Source organism: Tetrao urogallus (assembly GCF_951394365.1).
Source record: "Tetrao urogallus genome assembly, chromosome: Z".
In the NCBI taxonomy this organism is placed as follows: domain Eukaryota; kingdom Metazoa; phylum Chordata; class Aves; order Galliformes; family Phasianidae; genus Tetrao; species Tetrao urogallus.
The window spans coordinates 53,957,034-53,984,303 of NC_136816.1; the positions used below are offsets into that span (position 1 = coordinate 53,957,034).

The following is a 27,270-nucleotide window of genomic DNA, read 5'->3' on the forward strand; positions in this document are numbered from 1 at the left end:
TTTTTTCAGAAGGATGAGACATCCACTTAACAGATGATTATATCTATGACTACATCTGCCCTTCTGAAGGATATATACAACCAAAATAGCAAAACCTGACCAAGAACTCCACTAGCTGCAAGTGAAGACATTCAGCAGTCTGTGAGGAGTTCATATACATACACATTTACCCACATATAAATACATATTTTTAAACTGATCATGAAAAAGGTCAAAACTATTATTTCCAATCTAACCGGCAGGTAAAAGCTGTCACTTCTGCAAGTAATGCTGTAACATGCACAAGTTCCATGCCACAAGCACCGTGCCTGGAAAAAAAAATAAAAGCGTGAAACTTGCAGGAAAACTATCTATAAAACGTATCCATGGCCTTGGCTAACCTAGCAAACTTCCTTTTCACTATCATAAACCTCATTTTTTAAAATGTCTATCTGACTTTGAAGACACCAGTGCACCCAAATATGGTGTAAAAGATGTGAAATAAATCCCAAGAAGGCAATGTCCTCCTCTAGGAGTGTCTTCATCTTAACACGTACATAGAAGTTTCTTGAAATGCATTTCTTATATAAGCAAAAGAAATGGCTTTCAGCTCTCTAGAAGAGCAAAAAAGAACCATAAAAAATATGATCCTCAATGAAATACACCTTACACAAATGTCACTGCAAAGGAAACTCTAAAGGTCAACTCTGGGAAACAAGAAACTGAAGTTTATTTTTATTAAAGAAAACTAATGAATTAATGAATGGCTCCACCCCAACTTCTTGCCCATTTATTCTTCACCACAGTTCTTTTCAGGCACTTCTAGAATATAAATGCATTTCAAATTACTTAAAAAAAAAAAAAAAAAAAAAAAAAGACAATATTATTTACACAATTTGAACTCTAGAAGTCTCTAGATCAGTAAGGCATAGCTCATTAGAAGGGGTTAAGTTGCCACCTTTATGCCTTATCTTACACTGCTGAACATAGGAACAAAAACTTAAAAAGGGTTATTAATAGTTCAAGCACAGATTCTTACCTCTTGTATTCATCAATTAGGAAAATAATGAATGCTCCCAATACACAAAACCACAATGTTCTAGAGTACGTCAATTAAAACTCAACCCCTTTCACCTGACGGACAAACTCACCTGAGACTTCTGGAGCGAGGGCGCATTGCTGTGGTCCTGCATCTGTTATCACTTGCAATGCTTTCAGTGGTACAGAAATGTTTAGATAAAAAATGTAGTTCATCAGGTGTTGGTTGGTAAGGTAACTGGTGTAGTTTCTCTTGTGATGAACAAGATGACTGGAAAAGAAAAGCAAACACAAACATCTATCAGTGAAGAAGCATTTTCAACATCATATTCTCTGCTTGTGAATGAAGTTATTTAACATAAAAATTACAGTTATGTTTCCTATGCTTAACTACTAAATTAAAGAAGAACAAAAATAATTAGTCTCAATTTACAGAGCTAAACAAAGTTTAAATACAAAAACTACTGTCTCAGAAGAATGAATCATCGCATTTTGGAAGTTCACATTTTGTCTTTCTAAGGCACAGACATCTGGTGTCAGTAATACACAACAGTATGTAGAGAATATTTTAAATGGAGTCTGCTGAAAGTTAATTACTTGAGTAAGGCAAAACAAGTATGTTAGCTGTAGAGTACAACTTATTGCCAATACAAATTTCAATTCTGTACATGTAAATTATTTCATTATGGACAATCAAGATTATCAAAGTTTGGAGAAAAACAGTCTAAATTCTTGCTGAAAAAATTAATGTGCCATAATCCGGACTGATTTCTGTAGATGCTCTACTGTTTCTGGTACTGAACATGGTTTCTAACATGGACCAGTTCATGGATATCTGCACATCATCATAGAATTGCTTGAGTAGGAAGAGACCCTTAAAGTCATCTAGTTAAACTCCCCTGCAATGAACAGAGAAACCTACAACTACATCAGGTTGCTCAGAGTCCCATCCAGTCTGATCTTGAACGGCTTCAGGGACAGGGCATCCACCACCTTTCTGAGCAACCAGTTCCAGTGCCTCACCGCTATAAAAAACTTACTGCTTATATCCAGACTAAATCTTCCTCCCCCCCCCCTTTTTTTTTTAACTATTTCCACTTGTCCCACCACTACAGACCCCACTGAAGAGTCCGTCCCCTTATTTCTTATCGCTCCCCTTTAGATACTGAAAGGCTGCTATCAGATCTCCCCAGAGCCTTCTCTTCTCCAGGCTGAACAGTCCCTTATCTCTTAGACTATCCTCACAGGGGAGGCATTCTATCTCTTGGATCATTTTGTGGCCCTCTTCTGAACACAATCCAACAGGTCCATGTCTCTCCTGAGACACATCTGGATGCAGGACAACAGATGAGGTCTGCAAGAGCAGAAGGACAGGATCAGCTCCCTCAACCTGCTGGCCATGCCTCTTTTGATGCAGGCCAGGATCTGGTTGGCTTTTGGGGCTGTGAGAGCACATTGCTGGCTCACATCCAGCTCACTATCCACCAATATCCCCAAGTCCTTTTTGGCAGGGCTGTGCTCCACCCTTTCATCCTCCAGCTTGCATTGATAGTGACGGCTGCCATGATCCAGGTGCAAAACTTGGCACTTGGCCTTAATGAACCCCATGATGTTCACCTGGGCCCACATGACAGGCTTAACCAGTCTAGGTCTCTCTGGATGTCATCCTTTCCCTCATGTGTGCTGCACCACTCAGTATGATGTCATCCACAAACCTGCCAAGGGTGCATTCTATATCCCTGCTGATGTGACTGTGACACTAGAAAGCTGTCTGTTATCATGTAGACATTACTTTTATTTTAACTGTGGAGGGGATAAATTCCAAAAACTTCAATTTCTCTCTGTAACTTGTCAGTCCCCGGATGGCTTTTTCAGCATAAGATTCTTCTCTACGCCCATCTTCTCATGCAAACTATTGTTCTTATCTTTCTTCACATATAAGACATCAGGACTCTTCCCTGGTTGCTTTTTTACTGAAGGCCTACACAAGGGCCTTTGCATTTGTAGCAAAGGGTATCTTTGCTCTTCCATTCAAAGTGACAGAAGTCAATAAACTTCCATACTGTACTGACATTTCCATGCATTACTAACGTCAGCAGGTAATATCCAGGCTGTTAATCAAAGGAACAAGACAGTCTTTATAATCACCTGGTAATCTGAACGGTGAAAGCTGAACAAATCCTAATTCTAAGAACTAAAGAAAAGCTTACTTATCGCACTAGATCACATGAAGTCATCTCTTGAAAGAAAAAAGAAAAAAAAAAACTGATGGGAAAAGTTCTCTCTCATAAAACTAGTGTATATAGGAAAGCTTCATCACATGAGAACAAGTTAAAGATAGCAAGACCCCATTATCTTGCTTTGTTGCAGGCTAAAAAGAGTGTAAACCAAGAATTTACCACAGTTTACTTGATAGGGAGTAACCTGTCGAGCCACAGTAACTCAATTATGAACTTCAGCAGTAGCACATTTCTATGCATAATTCAGTACACAGTACTACTCTCTTTCATATCTCACACTGTAGCAGCTAGCTGCAATTAACCTCATGATTAATTCTAGAGCCACCCTCATTAACTTAAAAGAACAATGACGTTTCCCAATACAGACTGTCACGTATACCTATTTCTAAAAAATAAATATCCTTTGCATTTCAGGGGATTCTAGGCACATCAAAAAAGCAATAATCTACTTCATCTTTTTCCACATGTAAGATGACAGGCCTTTTCTTAAGGACTTCCAGCTACACCAGAACCATGCACCAGAGTGCATTTTCTTGGAGGTCTGAATTCTGACCTCTGCACAGATCAGAGTTCTCATAGCAGAATTCTACAAAGAAAAAAAGAAATAGCCATTCTGGCATTCTAGAAAAGTTCACTCAATCAAAAATTACATAGGATTTAACATATTTATTATGAGTGCATCACTACAAGGTAGACAGTTCTTCTAATACAGAAATAAAGATCTGTAGCCAGTATCAGCTAATGTAATTGCAAAGATTTCCTTCCCAACCTTCATATCTATCTTCCCATCCAAACAGTTTACAAAGAATAGGTATTGGAAAAAAAAAAAAAAAAAAAAAGGTAACCAATTCTTTTTCACATTTTTTACTTCCTATGGGCCTCTTCTCCTAAAAGATACACAATCATCTTAACAGCATGATTTAACTGGAAAGATCAGATTAAACTTTGTTTCTTAGAATACAACACACCAGCAGTTTATTTTCAATTCAACAATGCTAGCAGGAGACATTTTCATTTGCTTTCTGCATTGCTTTTGTATCTGCAGCATGAAACCCCTGAAATTCCATTACACTGTTAATTCCACTGTTAATTCCACTGTTAAATCCAATACAACAAACAAATAAACAAAAAACAAAACAAAACCACACCACCAAATCACAAAAATGGGGCAACAGGAGGTGGTGTGCAGCATACTCATGGTAGGGTTACTATCAGCTCTTCTGTCCCTGCTTTGACTTTCAGTCAAAGTGAAAAGATCCGAGTTGTGCTCTACTGTGTTATGCAAAAACTACTTCTGGTTTCCAGTTAATAAATCTCTGGATTAATTAAGGTGTATCTTATTCATCCTGCATTGAAAACTCAGCACTCTGTACGTATACTTAAGACTACCACTTATGATCTGTCACTGTCTTTATGAATCTGGAAAAATACAGAGAGGAAGGTTGCACAGTGCTAGCCACTTCAGATTCTGAAAACATAGGTGACATTAATTAGATGAAGAGTTTTCATTTTTCAAATGAAGTACATCAGTCAATGTGCAAAAAACACGAAGAACTCTTCCAGTAAGTAGCAAAGAAATAGTGACTACATTTAAAATTAAAATTTGAAGTTGCCTCAATACTTTTACAGAGTTCATCAACAGGCGAGGATTCTTGGAAGAAAAAACAAAAAAAAATTCCACAAAGGAAAAGAAACATGGGGCATCAACTCTACACTGTCGCTTTCTTCAACAAAATTTAATCTTCCTAGAAAACAGATTCACAAGTTAGAATGCTTGTTCAATGATATAAATCTATTTTAGTATTTATAAGATGTGGTCGTGTCAAAGAATATCAAGGCAGAACTCAAAAATAGTATCACAACAGTTGAGATACATTAACTACACAAATGACAGTGCTGCTTTTTTCCAGAAGAAATGCAAATGTGATGTAAAAACTGTTTTGTGTTTCAGCACATCCATAAACTTAAAATGGAGTAAAGAAAGAAACAAAACACTGTAAACTACAATTCTAAAATGGAAGCTATCAAAGAAAAAAGCTATGCCTGTGGATGGAAAATTAGAACTGTGTTTTAAAACATTCCTGATACAGCTTTTTATTTCTTCTCTAGCACGTCTCTCACTTCTAACAATGATGAGTTTGCTAAAGCAACTTATTATCTGACAAGCTCCTTTACATCAATATATTTCAAGTGAATAGCACAGCATATCTGCGCTGGTGTCAAGAAGAGGTGCATGACTGTGCACCATGGAAAGTGGTCAGAGACAATGTGAAACAAAGCATTTACTTGGCAAAGACTTGATCCAGGTCAGAGGTCGAAAATGAGTGCTGCTGAGAAGCAGTTCAAAATATACAAAGGCTGCTCCAAAAGTAATGCCTCATATCTTATTATGTTAGCCCACAACATTGGAGGCATCTAATTATAGTGATATGGCAGTAGAGATAGCATCTTCCCACCAATACTCCACTTTATTTCATTGTTGTGTGACAAACAGCAGTGGAGACACAGTTTGACAGAACAGCATCTGAGATGGAAGAATGCATTAAACAAGGATGTGTCACTGTATGAGAAAATAATTGCACCCACTGTCATTCACTGACTTGCTGAATATTTATGGAGACCAACCAGTGGATGTAACCACCATGAGGCAGTGGGTGGTACACTTCAGCAAAGGTGACAGTGATAGTGGGTGACTTCTACTGGTGTCTATTCTTACAAGGGACATGCAGGATCTTGTTCATTTCTGGTGAAAATGCACAGCTCATGGTGCTGATTGTATTGAAAAATGTTTTGTAGATGAGAATTTGCTCTGACAGTCTTATAACGCTCTTTGTATCTGTTGTAGTTTCTATGAAAATAAATACGGAAGCATTACTTTCAGAGTGCCCTGTGTACATAAAATCCAACATTTTTTTTTTAAGTTAGTAAGGAATAGAATTGATTCCACTTTCCAAGAGTTTTTATGGATGAAGATAAAGAGTTGACCATGGTGCAAAATGGTCAAGTTTAATCAGTGCTCAGGATGTGAAATTCCACTACTTCACAATAGAAGTAAAATATACCCAGGAGAAGAGGTTACTTAAATTCTAAAATAAACATTAAAAAAACAAACAAACAAAAACAGACACCAGGTGTCCAGTAAAAAACAGACAACAACAAACAGGAAAAGAAATGACACAAGAAGTCTTACACTGCCTTTTCCTAAAACAAATAACCACTACTTAATTTAAGAATATAGGGCATGTAATGAAAATCTATCTGCATAGCAAAGTGGATACTCACAGAAACAGTTGAGCTGGGTGTATTTGTACCATAGCCAGAAGAAGGGAGGGAAGCCAAAGACCAGCGACGACCATCAGTCCTGTTGTGAAAACTGAGTTTAGTCAAATGAACACTGCAGTATGTAGAAACATCTATGAAGTGTTATCGTGAAAAACTGCATTCCAAAAGCATGTTGCAGACAAGTTTTTTAATAGAAAGTAAACATTCACAAGGGACCACAATAAACAAGCTTTCAGCAAAGATGATTCAGGTTTATGGACTTCCTAAAGCTTTTTTCTAGACCAAATTGATGAGATTAAACAATTAGAAAGTGAATGAATAGATCCACAGAAATGATCTCTCACTAATGTGCATAAAAACTGAACATGGAATTTTCATAACTTTCAGGTTCATCAAATGAAAATGAATGAGAAGCAAATTAAAAACCTGTGAACAAATGCAAGTCATGATGCTCTGAACCAGAAAATAACCAGGAGACAGCTTTAAGTGTAAAGGTAACACTTTCTTACATGACATCAGTGGCGGACAACAGCAAACTAACAAGCTAATCTAAAATAACTAGGAAATAATGATTTGGTAAACACTTAAATTTGTGCAAAGTTGTAGATCAGTAAAAAGAAATGCCTCAGAAAAAATCATGCTTAATCAGATTAAATAAAAATCGCAACCAGCATCAATTCTACTCTTCACAGCTTCAGATGAGCTACACATAGAAAAGATGGAGCTTAAACGATCAAAGAGACAAACCAAAAAGCAATGACGAAGTCGATGTTTTGATTTCTAAGGAGGTATCATTTACCTGTCATTTCGGTGCCCATGACTGGAGTACAATTGTTATCAAATATGTTAAAATAAAAAAAAAAAAAGGGAAAATAATACATACATAAACAAGAAAATAAAATTATTTTTATTAATACACAAGATGATGGCAGAGTTGAGAGAAAAATCAAAGTTCTGTTTTACAGCCAGCACAAAGATCACCTTTCAAGTCCAATCTGCACAAAAAATACAACTCCATAAAGGAGAACTTAAGTCACAGCAAATCTGGAGCCCTGAATCTCTTGGGGGAACTTTCCTATCCTTTGAGGTAATCTTTTCCCTTTCCATTCTAGCAGTTTGTTTCCTACTCCCATTTATTTACAAGCTATAACAGAGTACATGTAAATACGTCAAGAACTGCATCTGAAATGCTGTCCATTACAAATTAGAACATATCTTAATGCTATTAATTATGAAAAGAGAACATGTAGTAGAAGGACAAGAGTGAGTTTTGGACAAATACTTAGCACAGAATCATATAATCACTAAGGTTGTTGGAAAAGACCTCAAAGATGATATAGTCCAACTGTTTTGCTTTTATTTCATTAATTCCTCACTCTTTCCCGAAAAGAAATCACCAATATCCAGCTCAGTGAGCAATTACAAAAAGAGCTTTCTCTTCATTTTGGCTCAGCTGCACAACTTAGGTATGCTCACAGTTGAAAGAGAAACAAAAGGTAATTTAAATTGGCTTAGACCTATATATTCCACAGCAGTGAGATAGAAAATACAGTCAATGAATTATCTATACTGAACAGGATTCCTGCATCATACAGCAATTCCCACTCATAAAAGCCTTTGAAGGGGGGCAAGGTTATCTCAGAAAACACCCCAGAAGCAGAGGAGAGAAAATAGGAAGCATCCAATCAGGAAGAAAGGAGAAAAGCTTAGTAAGTACCTACAGCATTTTCCCTGGACCCTGACATACTGTTTGTCACTGGACTACAGTACAGATCTACCTCTCCAGAAGCTCTAGAAAGCAGTATCTGCCAGCTACGCACGGGATCACAGACACTGGACTTTTACCACTATTTGTAGTGGCAGACAGGAGAAGCACAGTCTATTCCTTTTGTGTCACAGCATCAAATCTGGGCAGAGGAAGTTGACACTTGTGCTTGCTGCAGACGGGCCTGAGACACACAGGTTATGTGGAAATAACCATAATACATACACCAACTTGATAAACTTTTTTATCTACACTTTCAAATGTAGTGTTAACAAACATTTGTGCTATGAACACTGAAGAAAGTTAGTTTTCATGGACAGTGCTAAAAAGAAGTTTCTTTGAATCCCAGCATAAGGGTTAAATATTTTAAAATAGCAGAAAGTTCTTGTGTTAATCGCATAAGAGAAAGACTTAAAACTCTTCATTTGGAAATTAACGGACTTTCAATGCTCTAAGAATGGTTAAAATCAGCTGAAATACTGATAAGACAAATTCATTTTCCTCCTTGAATTTTAAGGTTCAGAGGAACAGGATGATTTGAATTTTTTTTTTATTATGGGTGGGAAAGGAAAAGTACTTCCTGCCTGCTGTTTTTCTAAATAACGTTGTCTTTCACATCTGCTTTTTCCATTATAAGCTATTTAAGGATTTAACTAATCTTCCTGAAAATACGTTCACAAACAAAAAATCTATGAAGATGTATCATTCCTTTTACAATAAAGATATTATCAAGAGGAAATAAATTCCAAAGAAATATTTTTTAAGGTGTTGATTTAAAAAACGGCATCATGCAGTATCAGAAAGACTGGTAGAATCTACTACTGTTTCAGATATGAATAAAAAGAATAAGTGTGTGAAGCTTTCTCCCCTATGCAGCATATAAGTAGAGATCACACACTTCTTCGTGTGCATTTTTATGAGCTGTTGTGTGAGCAACTTCAATGAATGCCTAAAAGAAAGGAAGTAAAGTTATAGCAGTGTTACCTTACTGCGAATACAACAGTTATATACCTGACATTAATGACAAAGAATGCCACTGCACTCCTATTTCATTTTTTTGTGTCTATATTCTTGGGTCAACATACAAACTTTACGTATTCTCCCAGGCTTAGAGTTAATGAATATATTATTTAAGGTAAGTTGACAAGGTATTAAGTGATACGGAACCACAATGGCACAAATAGGCAGTCTCCCAAGACACACAATCAATTTAGTTTATGGTTCATTTAATAGTAATTTACCTCATAGATTACTTCAAATTCACTTTATATGATCAAAAATTCTAACATTAATTAACCCTCAGAATGCCCCTATGACAGAACTGTCTGTCTCAGTTGTCCAGATAGTGAAAAAGATCAAGGTCAGATGTAATATCTGGTGACAATCCAGCTGTTACCTGCAAAGCGCAGCTCTATATACAGGCACTTCTACTCCATCTTCTCTATGACAGGATTCTTGCATGCTATGCACTTCTTACATTGTTAAAAATGAGTTTAAAAAAATAGATATATGCTACAACTTCTACAAATTCCAATAGATGAGGAGATAACATCTGCATTTCCATATAGCCCGAATAAGATTCATTTAAAAGTCATTAACAAAACATCTTTTTTTGAATTGAAAAAGGTATAAAGGCACTGTATCAATCATCCAACAAAGTTTTGCTGCAACTGAGGTTTAAAGGAGTTTGTATAACAGAGACAGATATAATTCTTTGTGATAGATTTGACAGATATAACAGTGTATTTGCAATCACCATTTGATATCTGAGTCCAACAACATTTCCTTTCTGCAGAACGCACGCAGCATGCTACAGACAAACGCTTACCTTCTTGCAAAAGAGAAGTGGGCTGAGGCACTGGGAGAGAAATTCCTAGGACTGTCTTGAGGACTGTTTCCTGTTGGAAGGGCAAATGAAGAAATAAATACTAGGGAATAGTAAATATCAGGAAAATTCAAACATGCTACTTAAATCACTTTTAGTCAAGTTAAAAGCTGATTTTTGAGTTTCTCCTCTCACAGCCTCACAAAGTAACACAGAATCTTAATTCTATTTTTTTACTCCTACTTATATAAATCTATGTATCTCTATTCAATTTTAGAAAGTTTCGAAAAATGCTATTTTAGCTTGAAAAAAGTATTCTCAAACTCAGAAACATAGCATTTCTAATCATATACTTGAAAGAAAGAAAAATCAAGATTAGCATGATTTAGCCCTTAGACAAAGTCTCTATAGCATTTCCAAAGTTTTATTTTGCATTGTTCAGGCTTTTTCCTAGCTCCTATCCCCAAACAAGGAGGGAGAACACATTTAATGATCTTTTCTCCATTATTTGTTAAACCAAAAAATAAAAAGTTGAGCATCCTGCGAGATAGGTGATTCGCACATTCTGAACATGTTACAATTTAGGGATAGTTATTTCTCCCTATGTGAATACTTAATCTCCTGACCAATGAAAATGCAGAAAGAAGACAGGCAGTGATAGGCAGTTGGTTCTTCAACATATATAGCTAGAGTAAACACAGTATAGAGAAAATGTGATAAAAGTGATACCTGAAGAGACCTAAAAAACCCCACTAACCTTCAAGAGTTAAAAATATTTGTTTTAAAGTAGCACTCACATACATCTAAAACCTATCCTTCCTTAAATAATGAACAGATTGCAAAATCAATACATTAAGATCATGAATTTAATTTTTACATAAATGGGACTACAACACCAAACAAAATATAAAGAAGCTTCTACATGTGGAAAACCTAGTAAATAGTTCCTAAAATACTTCAAGTGACTTTGATTTCTACTCAAATTTTTGAACAAAAATTGCATTTTTCAGAGTGATATCCTTAAACATTCCACGACAAAGAACCACGAGGTAGTAAACAGAGTCCGTCTCCCTCTTTTATCAGAAGCAGATGAAAGACTCATTTTCAGCTCTGCTTAAAATCAGGCCCTTCCATCTGTTCTTTCCACAGCCCCAAGAGACAAGGATTCCACTTTCGCTGGCCCGTACCCCAGACTGCTTTTTGTCCATTTATTTATCACAGCTGAGCTAGGCCCTTTCAACTTTACCTCCTCCCTCTCAAGACTTTTTCATTACTCTTCAGACACTTCTGAGGGCCTAGATAATTTTGAGGTGGCAAGGATTTTTGTTCCCTTAAGGATGGAAGGGAAGAATGAAGGGAATCTACACATGTGGCACAGATTTTAATCTTTACTTGGGGGCCACCACAATTTATTCTTGTCCTGCACGAACTGCAAACACCAAATTACTGACAGTAACAGCTCATTTAATTTAACAGCTAACTGGATTTCTTTTGCTGCTTAATAAAGATAAGATAGGCTAAAAAATTTAAAACTGTGCAGATAAAATATTGTCACAAACTCCAGCTACTGCACTGGACACAACTAACTGTAATTGGGAGTTCTGTGTGAGCTTAGACGTGAGGGGGGAAAAAAAATACAATAAAAAGCTACCTTAAACTCTTTCAAAGAAGAATCAAATTAGGTGATGGGACAGAAACAGCTTTTGACAGAAGATTATCTGACAAATCATCAGAGGGAGGGTTTCTTAAATTTGTTTCTGGTGACAGCTATTTTTAAGTTTTACAGGGTTATACTTTCTTATCACACATCACCAATTTGCCTAACAGCTAGTTAGGCAAACTAAACATTTACTTTGAGCACAGCATTCACAATGGGGCAAAAAACATTGAAGACGCAGAAATATTATAACTACAATGCAGGGTTCAAGGGGACATGTTCTGGTCTCACTACCTCACTAAAAGCAATAAAAGCTCTTCCTCTCAGAGAAAACACAACATCTATGTCTTATTCTCAAAGAAAAATCTGGATGCAAGCACAATTTCCAAATGCAAATCAGCTTTTAAAACAACAAAATTGGCAAAGCTATACACATAATACTTTGATACTAAACCCTGTGTTTTTATTTAGATGTCTGAGAATCCACACAAGCCTGGAAATAGAATGAAAAATCCGAACCTCAAACAATGGAGGCAACAACTGGTGCTATTAAGGGTGTAAGGTGTGGTGTTCCAGAAAAACAAGAAAGGTTAGAAACAGAGTCCTATACGTGACCTTCATCCATCATGGCATTCATCCACCCCCAAGTCCATCTGCATGTCAATACCTGGGAGACTTTCAAATAAAAGCCAGTGCCAGTTAATTCTCTGCCCATATGTGCAGTGCTTACTTATTAGTCAAATCCCGTTGTTCTTTGGGACCTGCTGGCTACTGTATGTTTTAGTCCTAGGATATTTCCATGCTGCCGAGTTTATTGTTGATGTCCCCGACAGGATGAAGTAAACTTGACTGGTGGTCAGGCACTAGGTAGCTAATTAACTCCAGATCCTCTGGGAGAAGTAACACAATGAATAGGCAATCAGCATATCAAAACAATACTTTTAACTTACGACAATATGTGGGGTGCCTCATTCAGCAATCAGCTATTCTTAAGAACACTATACATAAATTAATTGAATTGTTCAATTGTTTTGTCATTAGTCAACAAGTCCTGTGCCTTTACCACGGAGGGAAGATTATTAAATCTTTTAAAAAGGCATGTTACATTGATGTATTTTTAATAGCAGCCTACTTAGAAAACAAAGACATTCTGATACAAGCACTTTGTTAGTACTGAATGAATAACAGATTAACAATAACTGGAATCATAAATTCCCAACTACTCAAAGACAGTTCAAGTTTGAAATCTTGGTGTCATTATCTGGTAGTCTTTTGAAATGAATTACAGCACAGCAGCACAATGTAACAAGAGGTCATGCTCCTCTATGTCTGTTTACTTGGTGGTGAATGCACATTGTGAAGTGAACAGTACACTAGAAAACACCAATAGTCACAGATCTGAATTTCACATTCCAAGAAACTGTCAGTCAGCAACATATAGAGCTGGGCAGCAGAATCATTCTGACTATTTCTGCAGGTGTTTCCACTGAGAATCTGCACAGAGGAAAGGGTCTTGTGCTATTTCAAAAACAATTAATTATGCCTCATGCCTCAGTTACAGAAAGGAAGGTTAGCAAGCTCCTTAAATCCGTTTGCCAAGTCAAACTTGTCTACACAGACTTTTTGCTGAATTGCCTTGTTGTGGTTTGCAGCTGGTTTGTTTTATCCTGGTTGTCACTGAAGACTCCTGGCTGGCTCAGTAGCATTGACTGCTTCCAGGAGAAACCACCATTAGGCAGGCACAAAGAAGTAGGAAAGCTGTATCTATTATTTCACTTCCTCCAAGCTGGAATTAACACTGAAACATAGGCCCAGAAAAAAATCTGAAGTTTACACTGATAAGACAATACAATTCCTGCTTTCAGTATACTGGGAAACAGTAGAGACAAGAAGAGGAAACCACAAATTACACTTACAGTGTTCTCAAGAAGAACAGAGAGTTCTTTTCACAATCAGACCATTACTTACCTACTTAAAATACCAGCAGTGCTATGTCTTAATAGCACTTAACTTGAAATTTAGTTGAATTTACGTGTTAACATACCATTCACTATTTCCTTCTAATCTCCGAACAGAGAAGGTGCTCTGGGACTGACAGCTCGCTCCAAAACAAGACTAAATAATATTAAGCTGAGTTTTAGCAGAACAGTTTCTATAGTTCTACATATGATAACAGTCAGAGTAACTGAAACACTGTTTTAATTCCCTTAAAAAAAAAAAAAAAGATTAAAAACTTTAGCATTTAGCACTCCTGACTTTCACCACAAAAATAAAGGCTTTGCTCCCTTACATTCATTTACAAACCTAATCCTTCCCCAAAACACAACCTCTACAGACTGCTATTTAAGCAGAACAGCACAGAAGTTGTATAAGAGAGATCCTTCTCAGCCTCAAATACATCACAGTAAGGCCAGTACTTGTTATCACCTACTATGGACAGAAAAGACACATACGAAGTTAAACGTCTAGGAAAATCCAGACCTTGAAAATCCTAGAAAGAGGACCACATGTACAGGTAAGAATTTGGGCCTTGAAATTTTGCTTTAGGCATAGATTTATTGAATCCCATAGGAAAGGTAGAGATTGTCACTGCCATACTTAGTGGAAGATTCTTCAGGAATCCTTACATTCTGGGATACACTGCAATACACATCTCTCTTCCCATTCCCTGCAAAACACCTCTGACCAATTTAGATTACAGCACAGGTTCTTCAGTCCTCTATTTGCTAAGCCAATTAAGTAGCAGTCGGTTAGTCTTCCATGAGAAAGTCTCACATTCAGTCATACTAGCTTCTCTTTCTCCACGGTCCCACAACCATGACAACATGAAGCGTTCCAGGTAAAATTTAACCACAACATTGTTCAGTGGCCTGAAACCTTACCTGATTCAACTGAAAATTACTTGCTTTGCATAATCTTCTGAGATTTGATTTTGAAAGATACACTAGTTTCACCCTTGCAAATACCATCTGATTCCACTTCTCTAAATTCCTAAGTAGTAGGTATTTCTTTTACTGGTCTTCCAGCACAAAAAGGCTGCATGTTCTTATTTCAACCTCTTTACTATAGATCCCAAAAAAATTCAGTCACCTCAATAGAGTTTCCCAAACCTCGTCTTGACTGGATGTTTTCTAACTTTACAACAACAAAGTAAGTTTTTTTTTTCCAATGTCCATTAGAAAAAGATTACCATTTGGCCAAAACCAAAACCTGAGGACTTTACTGGTAACCTTCGCAACTTTTCTGTAAGCCCTGCCAAAAAGGACTTGGGTATTAGTGGATGGTGAGCCGGATGTGTTCCAGCACAGCCCCAAAAGCCAACTTATCCTGGACACAAAAGAAGTGCTGTCAGGAGGGAAAGGGAAGTGATTCTGCCCCTCTACTCTGTGCTGGTGAGACCTCACCTGGAGCACCGTGTCCAGTGGAGGACCACAAAAATGATCCAAGGTATGGAATACCTCACAAGGATAAGCTGAGAGAGCTGGGTCTGTTCAGCATGGAGAAGAGAAGGTTCTGGTGCGACCAATAGTGGCCTGTCAGTATACAAAGGGGGCTGTAAGAAGGGGACAGACTCTCCCGCAAGGCCTGTAGTGATAGACAATGAGAAACAGTTTCGAACTAGAAAAGGTGAGATTCAGAGTGGTTATAAATAAAATTATTTATTTATTTATTTAACAATATGAGCAGTGAGTGAGGCACTGAAACTAGCTGCCTAGAGAGGTGATGGATGTTCCATCCTTGCCAGGCATTCAAGGTAAGGCTGGACCTGACTCTGAGCAACCTGATCTAGTTGTAGATGTCCTTATTCACTGCAGGGGAGTTGGGAACTAGATGACCTTTAAATTACCTTTAAACTAGGTGACCTTGCAAATCACCAGATTCTATGATTCCATGATTTCTCATTTTTGCACAACACTCACCTCTCTTTTTTAAGCCATTTCCTACTTGCAATTCTTATCCTAGTACTTGTTTTCTTAGTGACACCACATGGAACATTGTATTAAGAAACACAAGATTTACAGCATTACTCCTAACAGTTGATACCCATTTCTGCAGTAGATAAAATTAAACAGCACTACATGTGATTATTAATCATCAGGGGGTTAGCATCACCCACAAGAACAAGCTTCTGTGACTGCTGAGGTGGGGACATCTGAACGCCCTGACTTGCTGTGATGACACTCACTCACTTGAAGGCTGGGTGGTGCAGATGACCTGCCTACACAGCAGCAGGCATTCATCTGGAAAAGTCCATTAGCATCCAGGGCACCAGATGTTGTCCAAGCTGATACTGCAACCCTTTGCCTCTCACAATTCTGAATGCAGTCACAGTTAATGTAAAAGCTAACAGGACCTCTAAGCAGGCTTAGAGGCTTTCAACCCAGATATTAAATATGAGGGATATCCAAACAACTAAGATAAGATTATTAGTTTAATGAACAAGATTTGAACCTCAAGAAGTGTCATTAGTGTACATGTTTTCTATTTTACTAAGAAAATTTCACATAATGATAGTTGAAATTACTCTAGAAATCTTACTGTCTTTTCATATATGCAAAAGACTTCAGCAGTAAACCGTTCCCTCTTTGACCAGTGCTATGTATTTACTGCACAATGTATTTACTTTATTGTTAAGGTGTCATCTCACATGTACTCCCCTATCTAGGCTCATGAATCTGAGAAATATTGAGAAGGTAAGACAAGCACTTAAAAATCTTTATGCAACTATTCAGGGTTTACCCAATTCAGCTTGCACGTATAAAGATTAATAACAGACCGCTTTGTAGGAACAATCCTCTGTTATCCCCATCTCAAACAATTATAACAGGAGAATGAGAAGAGGTATAAAGTGCACTGAGTCTACATGACTTTCTCATATGTAATGAAAATTCGCATAATTCTAAACTTGACCACCTCAAGTCCTCCTCAAAGGGTGTCTTTTTAATTAGAATGGCCTGTACCTTCAGTTTAGTCTGAACTTGTAAGAAAAGGACTGCAAGGAAGAGTGTGGGTATAAAAAGCACTGAAAATATCCTGAAAGATTTACAATTACACTCAAGAAGCTCTTCTTTAGAATAGAGCAAGACTACATGCAACACTGGTTTTGGATAGGTCCAACTCAAATCACTGTGATTACGCACCACCAACCCGAGTTCTTTTAAGTCTGAAATAATGACACGTTACTGAAGGAGCAACCAGATCTCTAAAATGATTGTTGAGCAGATCACCAAAGATGAAAACACTCCTCAGCAAAGCCAGCAGTACTGGGATGAGTATTAATTCAGTGCACTCTGACTAATAGAGCTCCACCCTCACACTCAGAGTACGCCTTTATATACCTTGCTTCTATTGATACTAAAGATACACATAACACTCTTCGCTTCAAGATGTGAAGTCTTGTAAACTAGTTATCCCAAAAGAACTTACCTCAAGTATAGAATGCAAGCAGAGATAACTCAATATATGCTTAATCCTGCCTGTCCTCCCAACAAGAGCAATAAATTGATGTAAAATGGATCTTTGTGGAGCAAGGCATGAACATACTGAATTTGGGTACTTATAAAGCATGGAATTTCCAACCAACACAAACAGTTTTAAGAAGGATAGAGTACAGTACTGCAGACATCTCAAGATATTTAATAGAAATAATTAACAGAATTAATTAATAGAAACTGGATATAATAAAGTCTGACAGACAACTTTGATTCCCTTGAAGTTCATTAGTTGCAATAAAGAACAAGTACATGCCATAATGACCAAGATGCAACAAGCCTGAAGTCAAAAACCTGGTCAAATTAAACAACAGTATTTAGTACAATATTTCCTGTTTTCTGTGAGGTTAACAGTCATTTCTCCATAGAGATGCCTAGAGTACTCTGACAGTACTCTAGCAAGAAAAGCATTCACAGTATGAAACCGAAGCCAGAATGGTGCTAAGACCTGAGGCCTTTCGATACATAAAGGGGCTGAGGATTCGACATCTGGGCACAGTACTCCAGGGGAGCTTTCACTAGCACACAGTACAGGGGCAGGATCAGCACTATAACATGCAGACCAGCATCTGGTTGGCATTCTGGGCTGTGAGGGCACGCTGCTGGCTCACACACAGATTGCCATGCACCAGCTCTCCCAAGCCTGTCTTGGCAGAGCTGTGCTTAGCCCCTTTGTCCCCAGCTTGCATTGTAGTAGGAGCTGCTGTGATTCAGGTGCAAGGCCTTACATCATTCAGATCAATGTTGTACATCATCTCCTGTACAGCTAATATCCTCCAGTTACTGGATAGCCTTTTCTATGGTGGTTCCATTTACCTGGGAAACACATCAGATCTTCTTTCAAGGGATACCTTTCTTTCACAGATGACAAGAGTTGCCTCCACAGGGTGAAGGCTTGTGTCCCTCTTCCCACTGCTTTGTTAACATCCCCTTTACCTAAAAAGGAATCTCAGCTTTGCTGCCCAGTAAGCCCAGGGTCCTGGCCCCATTATCCCTGTACTGGAGCATTCATGTGGATGATAGCTGAAATCTTTCTGTGCATCTTGCAGTTCACCCATAATTAGTGGTCAGAAAGTTATTGCCTCCTTTATGAGTTCTGACTCTTCCTCCTCTCATCATCATGATGGCCCTGTTTCATCCTCATCTTATTCTATCCTTATTTTAGTAGGCATTTCTGTTCTTACTAAACAAGCTGACTTTTGCAGACACTTTTATTTGTCTTGTTTACAGATGACACGAAGACTGGCACAGATTGGTTATCTGACTAAACCGCAAGGCCTGGTGTAGTGGCTGGAGCAAACGTAGGGCCAGTTACAGACTTCTTTCCCTTTAGGCTGCCAAATAAAAAAGTGTTGAGCAGTAGGCCAGGCCACAGAACATTGTAGTGATTTCAGTCTCTCTAAGATTGTCAAGGCAGCAGCACACCTTTTCCGAATATTTTCCCAGCTTCTCAGGATTCTGCAGTTGTTTAGGGGTGAAGTTCCAAAACACTAATGGTGTCCACTGTTCTAGGTGCCTGACCATACCATCCCATGCTCCCAACCATTCATCCAGCCTCAGGACAGACCACTGGGAGAAATTCCTAAACATCTTCTTAACCTTAAACAAAATCTGAAACACTGTCAGTATGTGTAGAAATTTTAACATGCTGGTTTGAGCATTCCCACTTGTCTCCCCCACAGCCTGACTCCCCCAAGTGACAAAGTAAAGAGAGAAATTAAAAGTTTCCAATAGATGCTTCCTAAAACATAAAGACGACTGCAACATTAAATAGAAATACCAGGTTAGTTTCCAAAACAGTGTTATACCAAATAGATGAATGATAATCTCAATCCAGCCCCCAGAAATGGTAAATAATGCAGCAGGATTGTATATCACAAGTAAGTATTTAATATGGTTCTGTGCAAATACTAAGACCTCCAAAAATAGAAAGCAAAAAAAAACATTCTGAACAGCAGAAACTGTTAAACTACTACAACACCTACAACAGTTTTGCTTTAACATGCTCTGTTCAGAGCTGTCATTATCACAACCATTAGAGCTCCATGCTGAGCACCAAAAGGACTGTTGTGGCTGACTCTTTCCCACTGAGCAGCCCAGCCTGGTGCAGGGCATGCTCCCATCACACAGCAATGATCAAACATCCCTGTACTACAAACATTGACTCAGCTGAAACCAAGACAACGAGGCATCGTAAAATACAAAGAACTAAGTTTCAGAGGTGGGTAGAAAATTCTCAAGACAATCGAGAACTGGAAGAATATTTAGTGGCTCCAGGTCTCAACTTTATCATCAGTTACACTCAGCCTCTTGAATGGCAAGTGTCAATACCTTTTTCCTTTGATAGCCCAGAGGAATATAATGGTGCAGTATCACATGACGACAAGCTACCTGCCTGCCGCTGCTCATAGCCTGATCTGTTCAACCTGCAGCAATCTGAGACTTCTTGCACAAAACTGAATTCTGACAACATGCACAAAAACACTATCTGGAACAGGATTCCCTTCCAACATCCTCCACACTCTGCATCATCCTACTAGGACTTTTGCCACGTGCACATGCAATTATTGCACTTCAGCCAAGGATAGCCTAATTAAAAAATCTTGTTTCTGTTGAATGCCAGCACAGGTCCTACACTGCACATTTAGTTTGCTCAACTGGAACTGGAAACTATTTTGTTTCCTCCTATCTTTCCTGCTTCAATTTTTATTTCTTTTTGTTTGTTCTCCAGCAGCAACCACTAATTAAAGAAGTGAAAATCTGCTTATCTTTTCTGATGGTAATCTTCACCTGAGATTTGGGATTATAATACATGCTCCTGGTAGAATGTCCTGTGCAGACTGCAAAAATAAACGCCGTTCTGATTTAGTGAACTTTTCTGGTAACATTTCACCACTATTAGTTACTTTGCAGACGTAGTCAAAGGAGAACTTAAAAATCATCAAGCGTGACAGTAGATAAATCAGGCTGTCTCAGTGGAGTTAAGGAGGCCTCTCTAATTTGAAGAACTCAACACTCGGATACAAACTCCCCAAGGGAGTAAATACAGCAGGACATAGAGAACAAACTGCAGAACGGCTTGGGTTGAAAGGGGCCTCAAGAATGATGAAGTTCCAACACCCCTACCACATGCAGGGCCACCAACCTCCCCATTTAATCCTAGACCAGGCTGCCCAAGGCCCCATCCAACCTGCCCCTGAATACCTCCAGGGATAGACGGGGCACCCACAACCTCTCTGGGCAGCCTGTTCCAGCACCTCACCACTCTCTTTGTAAAGAACTTCCCCTGACATCCAACCTAAATCTTCCCTCCTTCAACTTAAATCCATTTCCCCTTGTCCTGCTGTTATCAACCCTTTCAAAGAGTTTATTCCCCTCCTGTTTATATCCCTTTAGATACTGGGAAGCTGCAATGTCACCCTGCAGCCTTCTCCAGGCTGAACAAGCCCACTCCCTCAGCCTGTCTTTGCAGGGGAGGTGCTCCAGCCCTCTGATCATCTTTATGGCTCTCTGGACCATCTCCAAAAGCTCCCTGTCTCATACTGGGGACCCCAGACCTGGACACAGTACTCCAGATGGGGCCTCACAAGGGCAGAGTAGAGAGGGCAAATCACCTCCCTGTCCCTTGCTGGCCACCCCTCTACTGGAACCCAGGATACCATTTGCTTTCCGAGCTACAAGAGCACACTGCTCGCTCACGTTAAGATTTTTATCCACTAGATCCCAGGCCCTTCTCTGCAGGGCTGCTCTCAAGGATTGCTCTTTCTAGTCTGTATTCCTCCGGCCCAAATTCAAAACCTTATACTTTGCTGTGTTGAAACTCATTAGATTCACCTGGGCCCACCTGTCCAAGTCTCTTGAGGTCTCTCTGAATGGCATCCCCTCCTTCCACTGTGTCAACTACACCACTCTGCTTGGTGTCACCAGCAACTTGCAGAGGGTGCACTCGATTCCATCATCAGTGTCACTGATGAAGATGTTAAACAGTACTGGTCCAAGACAGACCCCTGGGAGACACCACTCATTACCAGCCTCCATCTGGACATAGAAGCACTGATCACCGCCCTTTGTCTGTGGCCTTTCAATCAGTTCTTTATCCACTTAGTGGTCCAAACTATCCCTTGTTACACTTCTCTGCTGGACTTAGCAAAAAATTACAGGTTTCCAGCAAGAGCAGGGAGGTCACTTGAGCAAGTAAGCCCTGGTGGTTCTGACAACACAAGAATACAGCAATGGTAGAAATCCATAGTTTCTTCAGACTTAAGTTATCGAGGATTTATGAACACTTGATACCTTGAACTCCTAAAACACATACAGAAGAAAATTCTTACATGGCCTCACCATGTTTTTAAGTAACACATTTGCATATCTGCTTGCATGAATTAGAATCGCATTCACGGTATTTAAATATTAAGAAATGATTTTGCCTAAGTCAGCTCTAGAAAGTATCTACTCCATCTGCACAGTAAGAAGTAAACTACTCAAGGCTGTCTCTGAGCATGCTGTAATTTCAAATTATTCCTGCAAGGGACTACTCCAGACACAATAGCCAGCTGAGTCAGGAGCCAATGACTATGCAATTGTTTACTGTAAACTACTACACACAGAATTAAAACTAAAAAAACAGTCATAAACATGCAAATTTCTAGCACAGAAGAGATATCCCATTGCTGCTGAAGTCTTTGGCATGCAAACCTTGGGAAAACAAGGTACAAGTATAAGAGAATCCGTTGCATTCAGTGCAGTGAAGTGTTCCTCAGGGGTAATTATTGGAACTGGCACCATTTAACATCTTTGTTGGTGATGTGGACAGTGGGATTGAATGCACTCTCAGTAAGTTTTCAGAGAGCACCTGTGTGGTGCAGTCAACATGCTGGAGAAAGGGAGGCATCCAGAGGGACCTTCTCAGGCTTGAGAGGTAAGCCTATGCAAATCTCGGAAAGTTCAACAAGGCCATGCACAAAGTCCTGCACCTGGGTCAGGGGAATCCCAAACATGAATATAAGTTGGGTGATGAGCGCACAGAAAGCAGCCCCGTGGAAAAGGATTTAGGGATAGTGATGGACAAGAAAATGAACATTAGCCAGCACTACTTTGCACTCACAGCCCAGAAAACCAACCATGCCCTGAGCTGCATGGAGGTGGCCCGAAGGGCAAGAGACACAACTGCCCTCCTCTCTATTCCACTCAAGAGGCTCCACCTGGAGTACTGTATTCAGCTCAGGGGCCCCCAGTACAAGAAGGACCTGGAGATGTTGGAGAAGATCCAGAAGGGGTCATGAAGATGCTCAGAGGGCTGGAACACCTCTCCTACAAAGGAGGCTGAGGGAACCAGGCTTGTTCAGCCTGGAAAAGAGAAGGCTCTAGGAAGATCCCAGAAAGATCTTCCAGTATTTCAGGGGGCCTAAAGGAAAGATGGAGAGGGACTCTTTTGTCAGAGACTATAGTGACACAACAATGGGCAATGGCTTTAAACTTCAGAAGGAAAATACATTATATATAAGGAATAAATTCTTCACTATGAGCGTAGTGAGGCACTGGAACAGGTCGCCCAGAGAAGGTGTGGATGCACCCTCCCTGGAAGCATCCAGAGCTCCATCAGATGGGGCTTTGGGCAACTCCATCTAGTGAAAGATGTCCCTTCTCATGCCAAGTGGAGTGGAACTAGATCGTCTTTAAGGTCACTTCCAACTTAAACTATTATATGACCCTATGATCTTGCATAACTGCAGAAGTTGCCAAGCTTCCACAGCAAGTTTTTTGAAAACATGGCACATACTGCTCAGTTAGTGGAAAAGAATAGGCTACGCTTAACTTTCTTTAATACTATCATTTTTCTACATTTAGAGTGGCTTGCTCATAGTTTTGAAATCAACAGTATTATTCAGACTGGACATCAGTAAAAATTTATTTATTTGTGAGAGTGGCAAAACACTGGATAGGCTTTCTAGTAAGGTGTTTGATGCCCTATGTCTGTCAGTGCTCAAGATGCATTTGGGTAACATGTTTTAAACTTTGATTAGATCTCAAGTATTCAGGTAATTGGACTAAAGGATCTGTAAGTTCCTTCCAAATGTAGTATTTTATTCTACTCCTGTTTTATGTTTGAGAAACTGCACATAGCATGTTATCTTGAACTCTTCACAAATCTTCATGATCTCATCTGCGTTTCTGATTGTGATAGCCGGCTGCTCAGTTTGAAGAGAACCACTCTATTTTTTCTAATAATGTTACTTCCACTAGAAAACTTCAAGTGTCTCACTAAACTCAACACCTTCTTGAAAAACACACACAGAACTCTGCACTTTATCTTCCACCATCCAGGAACAGTACTACAAAGTAGTCAGTGTCAGTGCCAACACAAAAAAACATGACAGAATAATTCTTTGAAGAAATGTGTTTTTATATTCTAAAAATGCTTTTTTTGAAAATTGAGGACAATTGTTATCAATAATATCCCAAATCTACAGACTTTTTATTCAATCTTTGATTCAATCCAAAGCATCTCTTCAGCTGCTTTAGAAGCAAAATGGAATATGACAAATGAAGCACTGAAATTTCTTGCCATGTGTCTAACATCAAAAATCCTAAGGAGCAAAAACACTATAATACTGTAATACTTTCCTCACCAACTCCATTAAATTTACCATGTGTTATAAGCTGTTTTATATTCCTTTCCATACTGTAATACACACTGATAAGGAACTGGAGAAAATGCATAAGAACGTGAAAAACAAAAAAAGCTGCATGACCCGTGCTAGGTATCTCTGGAGTGCTTTCCACCATAGCCTAACATGTATGGATTTCTGAATTTAAACTTAACAGAAAGTTGGATGGAATGATATGCACTTTTTTCACTACAACCAACAAAGAAAGGAGGGGTAGTGGAGAAGAGAATTAGCCTATTTTCCTTTTCTTATACAGGATTTTTAAGGATTTAATAACACCAGCAGTAGCATAGATACAAAAATCACCTGTGTGTGCTGAGAGAGGTGAATGAGGTCGAGGCAGAGCTGGAGACTGGCCATTGCCCATCAAACTCTTTCGATTGCTTGTTCTACAGCTGTTGGGAAAGAGGAAAAAAAAGACATAATCATCAGAAATACATCACACACCACATACGAACACTTTGCCTTTTTGCTCATTTGTTCTTTCACTTCCCAGCCTCCTATTAAAAATCAGTGCTATTGCTGATTTGTAGTACTTTTATGAGTTTAGGAAATCTATGAACATCCTCGATAATGGCAAAGACAGCAGTTTCTAAAGAAAAAGCACAGTAGAAACTTTTCAAGCCTGCATGTCTGCCATTCTGTACAAAGAAAAGCACGTCCCTGTAGAGTCATTAACAAAATCCTCTTCCGTATCTGCAGCTTTCTTCTCTGCCTTACTTTTTAAATAATGTATAAAAACATACAAGTGCAATCTTAGAAAAATCTCAGCTTATAATCACTATTCAATGATTAAATCTATTTCTGTTACATGAACCTGTAGCTCGAACTTACAAGCCAGCAAGAGCAATGATTTATCAATCTATGATACAATAATTCTAAATTCAATTATTGAGATAAATTTTGCATCTGTGCCTTTTGTCAGTGAAACAGATGATGCCTACAAAGATGAATGCATTTTTTTACTCAGACATTTTTCATCTGCAAAGCCACTAATTTCCCTTATCACAGGATCATTAAGCAAGATAAATAGTAAATTAATGAATCTATTAAACTTGAGAGGACACACTTTTCTTAAATACACCGCACAATTTTTAAGTGTTTTTTTTTTCTTAGAGATATTTTATTTTCTCTTGTTTACTGCAGCTACTACAATCATAAATATGAATCCTCAACACTTCAAACAGTTAATGCCAAGTTATTAACTACCATTTCACTATATTATTATAGCAAATTATACATTAACTTATGCATATCTATTAATAATAACTGATCTACTTAAGAACAGAAAACAAAAAATGACTGAAGTAGTAACATCTGAAGTACAGAAATCACATAAAACAGAGACGCACTCCAATTTCTAAGCTGACTAAAGAGATAAATCTTCTCAAATGACAGAGAACATACGTTTTAAAGAATCCTCCTAAATGTGGTTATCTTATGAGAAGTATGTTTAATGTACTCACTATGTAACCTACTTTTTAAGTGACAGAACTTCAGCAAATACTCCATATTTTATTAGACAATTCCAAAGTCTTCTTGTTTCATCTTATCTCTAGATTTTATCCAGCTGAAGAATTACATGTGATTGTCCTCTTATTAGGAATAGTCCAAATTCTTCCTTTTGACTTCATGTAATATCACTGTACTTTCAGTAATTTTTTTAATATCATACTATGACAAGCCTCAATTTAGCTGCTACACATTTTGTAAGAAAAAAGGAATAACTGTCCACTGGTAATTCTGCAATCCAAAACTAAATCCAACAGAAAATTTCAGTATTCATTAAACATTTGTTTAAGAACACAACAGTCAGCATCTATCCGTTACGGTGAGATGACGAATACAGCTTCTGGGTTGCAGTCTAAGGCTGTAGGCTATGAGACCCCACTACAAGACATGCAGCTGCTCTGCAAATGCAAGCTTGAGATTCTCATCTTTCACAAAAAAGATACATTTTAATCATCCAATCGCTTAAAATATATAACCAGTAGAAGAGATTCCACAGGTAGCTGTTGATTTTTCTTAACTAACCAAACATTACTTTGAAACTTGCACACATGGTTGATTTTGTTACCTAGGCAATTCCAGATATGTGTATCTGCACCATTTACATTCAACTGTGGAAGTTGAGTTTTATCACTTACGCCTGAATTTCACATGCAAAAGACTCTCTCTATTCGTTTTTACAGTAAAATTCAAACTTCACATTCTACACTTGAAATTAGCACAATACTTCTAACATATCATCTAGGATATAAAACTCCCAGAATCAAAATCTTTAACATTGGAAAAGATCTCTAAGATCATCTAGTCCACCTACCACTGAATCTGCTCACTAGATCATGTCCCTAAGTATTACATCTGCCCTTTCCTTAAACACCTTCAAAGACGGTGAGTCCACCAGCTGGATGGGCAGCCTGCACCAATGTACCACCACTCTGCTTGTCCTCCTCCTAAGGTAAAAAGTGAATCTCTGCATGAAAACACAAATCCATGCTACAGCTCATCCTGTAGCTTTGTTATTTTGTTCCACAGATTCTGAAATTCAATGTGGTTATCCTGTATAAGTCATGAAACACAATTCCTTCCTCAGATTAATGCTAGAATAGAAGAGGCTCTTTGTGGGTAAAAAAGCTATCTGTGGGGAACTCTGAAAAATGACCTAAGATACTAGAACATTGCAAACAGGAAGCAGAGTCCCACTAAGGAGATAGCAAAGCATTACTGACAAAATTAGTCTTGAAAGAGCAGTCTTCAGTGTTAGAGCCATTCTGCAAACAAAATCATTTATCCTGGATTTCTATACTCATCAAGCAACTTTTTCCTTCTATTGTCTTCATAAATTTTCCATTCAAATTTGACAAGATAAACCAACTGTTAAGACGCGGCTCTGAAAGAAAGCCTCTCTGTCTACACTGAAGTTACACAGCACAGGAACATCCACAGGGATTGTAAACTACAGAAACATAACCTTGATAAAACAGAGAGTTACACTCTCAAAAAACAATTCTCTAAGCCTTGGGTTCAGGTTGCACAGCATGGAGACAAGACCAGCGAGCTAGGCAGTAGATACGACACACGGTCTAAAGCACTGAGTTAAAAAATAACTTTTCCAAGAAGATCCAGTCATGTTAAACATATTAACTACAATTGAAGTGTACACAGAATCGAAACAGAAAGTTTGCATTTTTTCTTCTTTTCTTTCCCAGGAAGATCCTCCCTGGATTTGAACCTGTTCCTCACAACTTGAAAAACCTTGAACCACTATGTTTGGCAGCAGTTTACATCCTACCAGCTGTGCCCTGGATTACTGGCACCGTT

General features: G+C 38.4%; 1 protein-coding gene across 1 annotated transcript in view; it reads right to left on the reverse strand.

The window, feature by feature from the left end:
• The window catches only part of MAST4 (microtubule associated serine/threonine kinase family member 4), a gene marked incomplete at both ends in the record, with an annotated part of 287,804 nt that overhangs the window by 49,593 nt on the left and 210,941 nt on the right, over window positions 1–27,270 (reverse strand). The window contains 5 exons of the mRNA XM_079548763.1: window positions 1,131–1,288; window positions 6,540–6,618; window positions 7,339–7,359; window positions 10,133–10,202; window positions 24,253–24,341. Coding sequence (XP_079404889.1) covers window positions 1,131–1,288; window positions 6,540–6,618; window positions 7,339–7,359; window positions 10,133–10,202; window positions 24,253–24,341 — 417 coding nt within the window. The remainder of the gene's footprint in view (window positions 1–1,130; window positions 1,289–6,539; window positions 6,619–7,338; window positions 7,360–10,132; window positions 10,203–24,252; window positions 24,342–27,270) is intronic.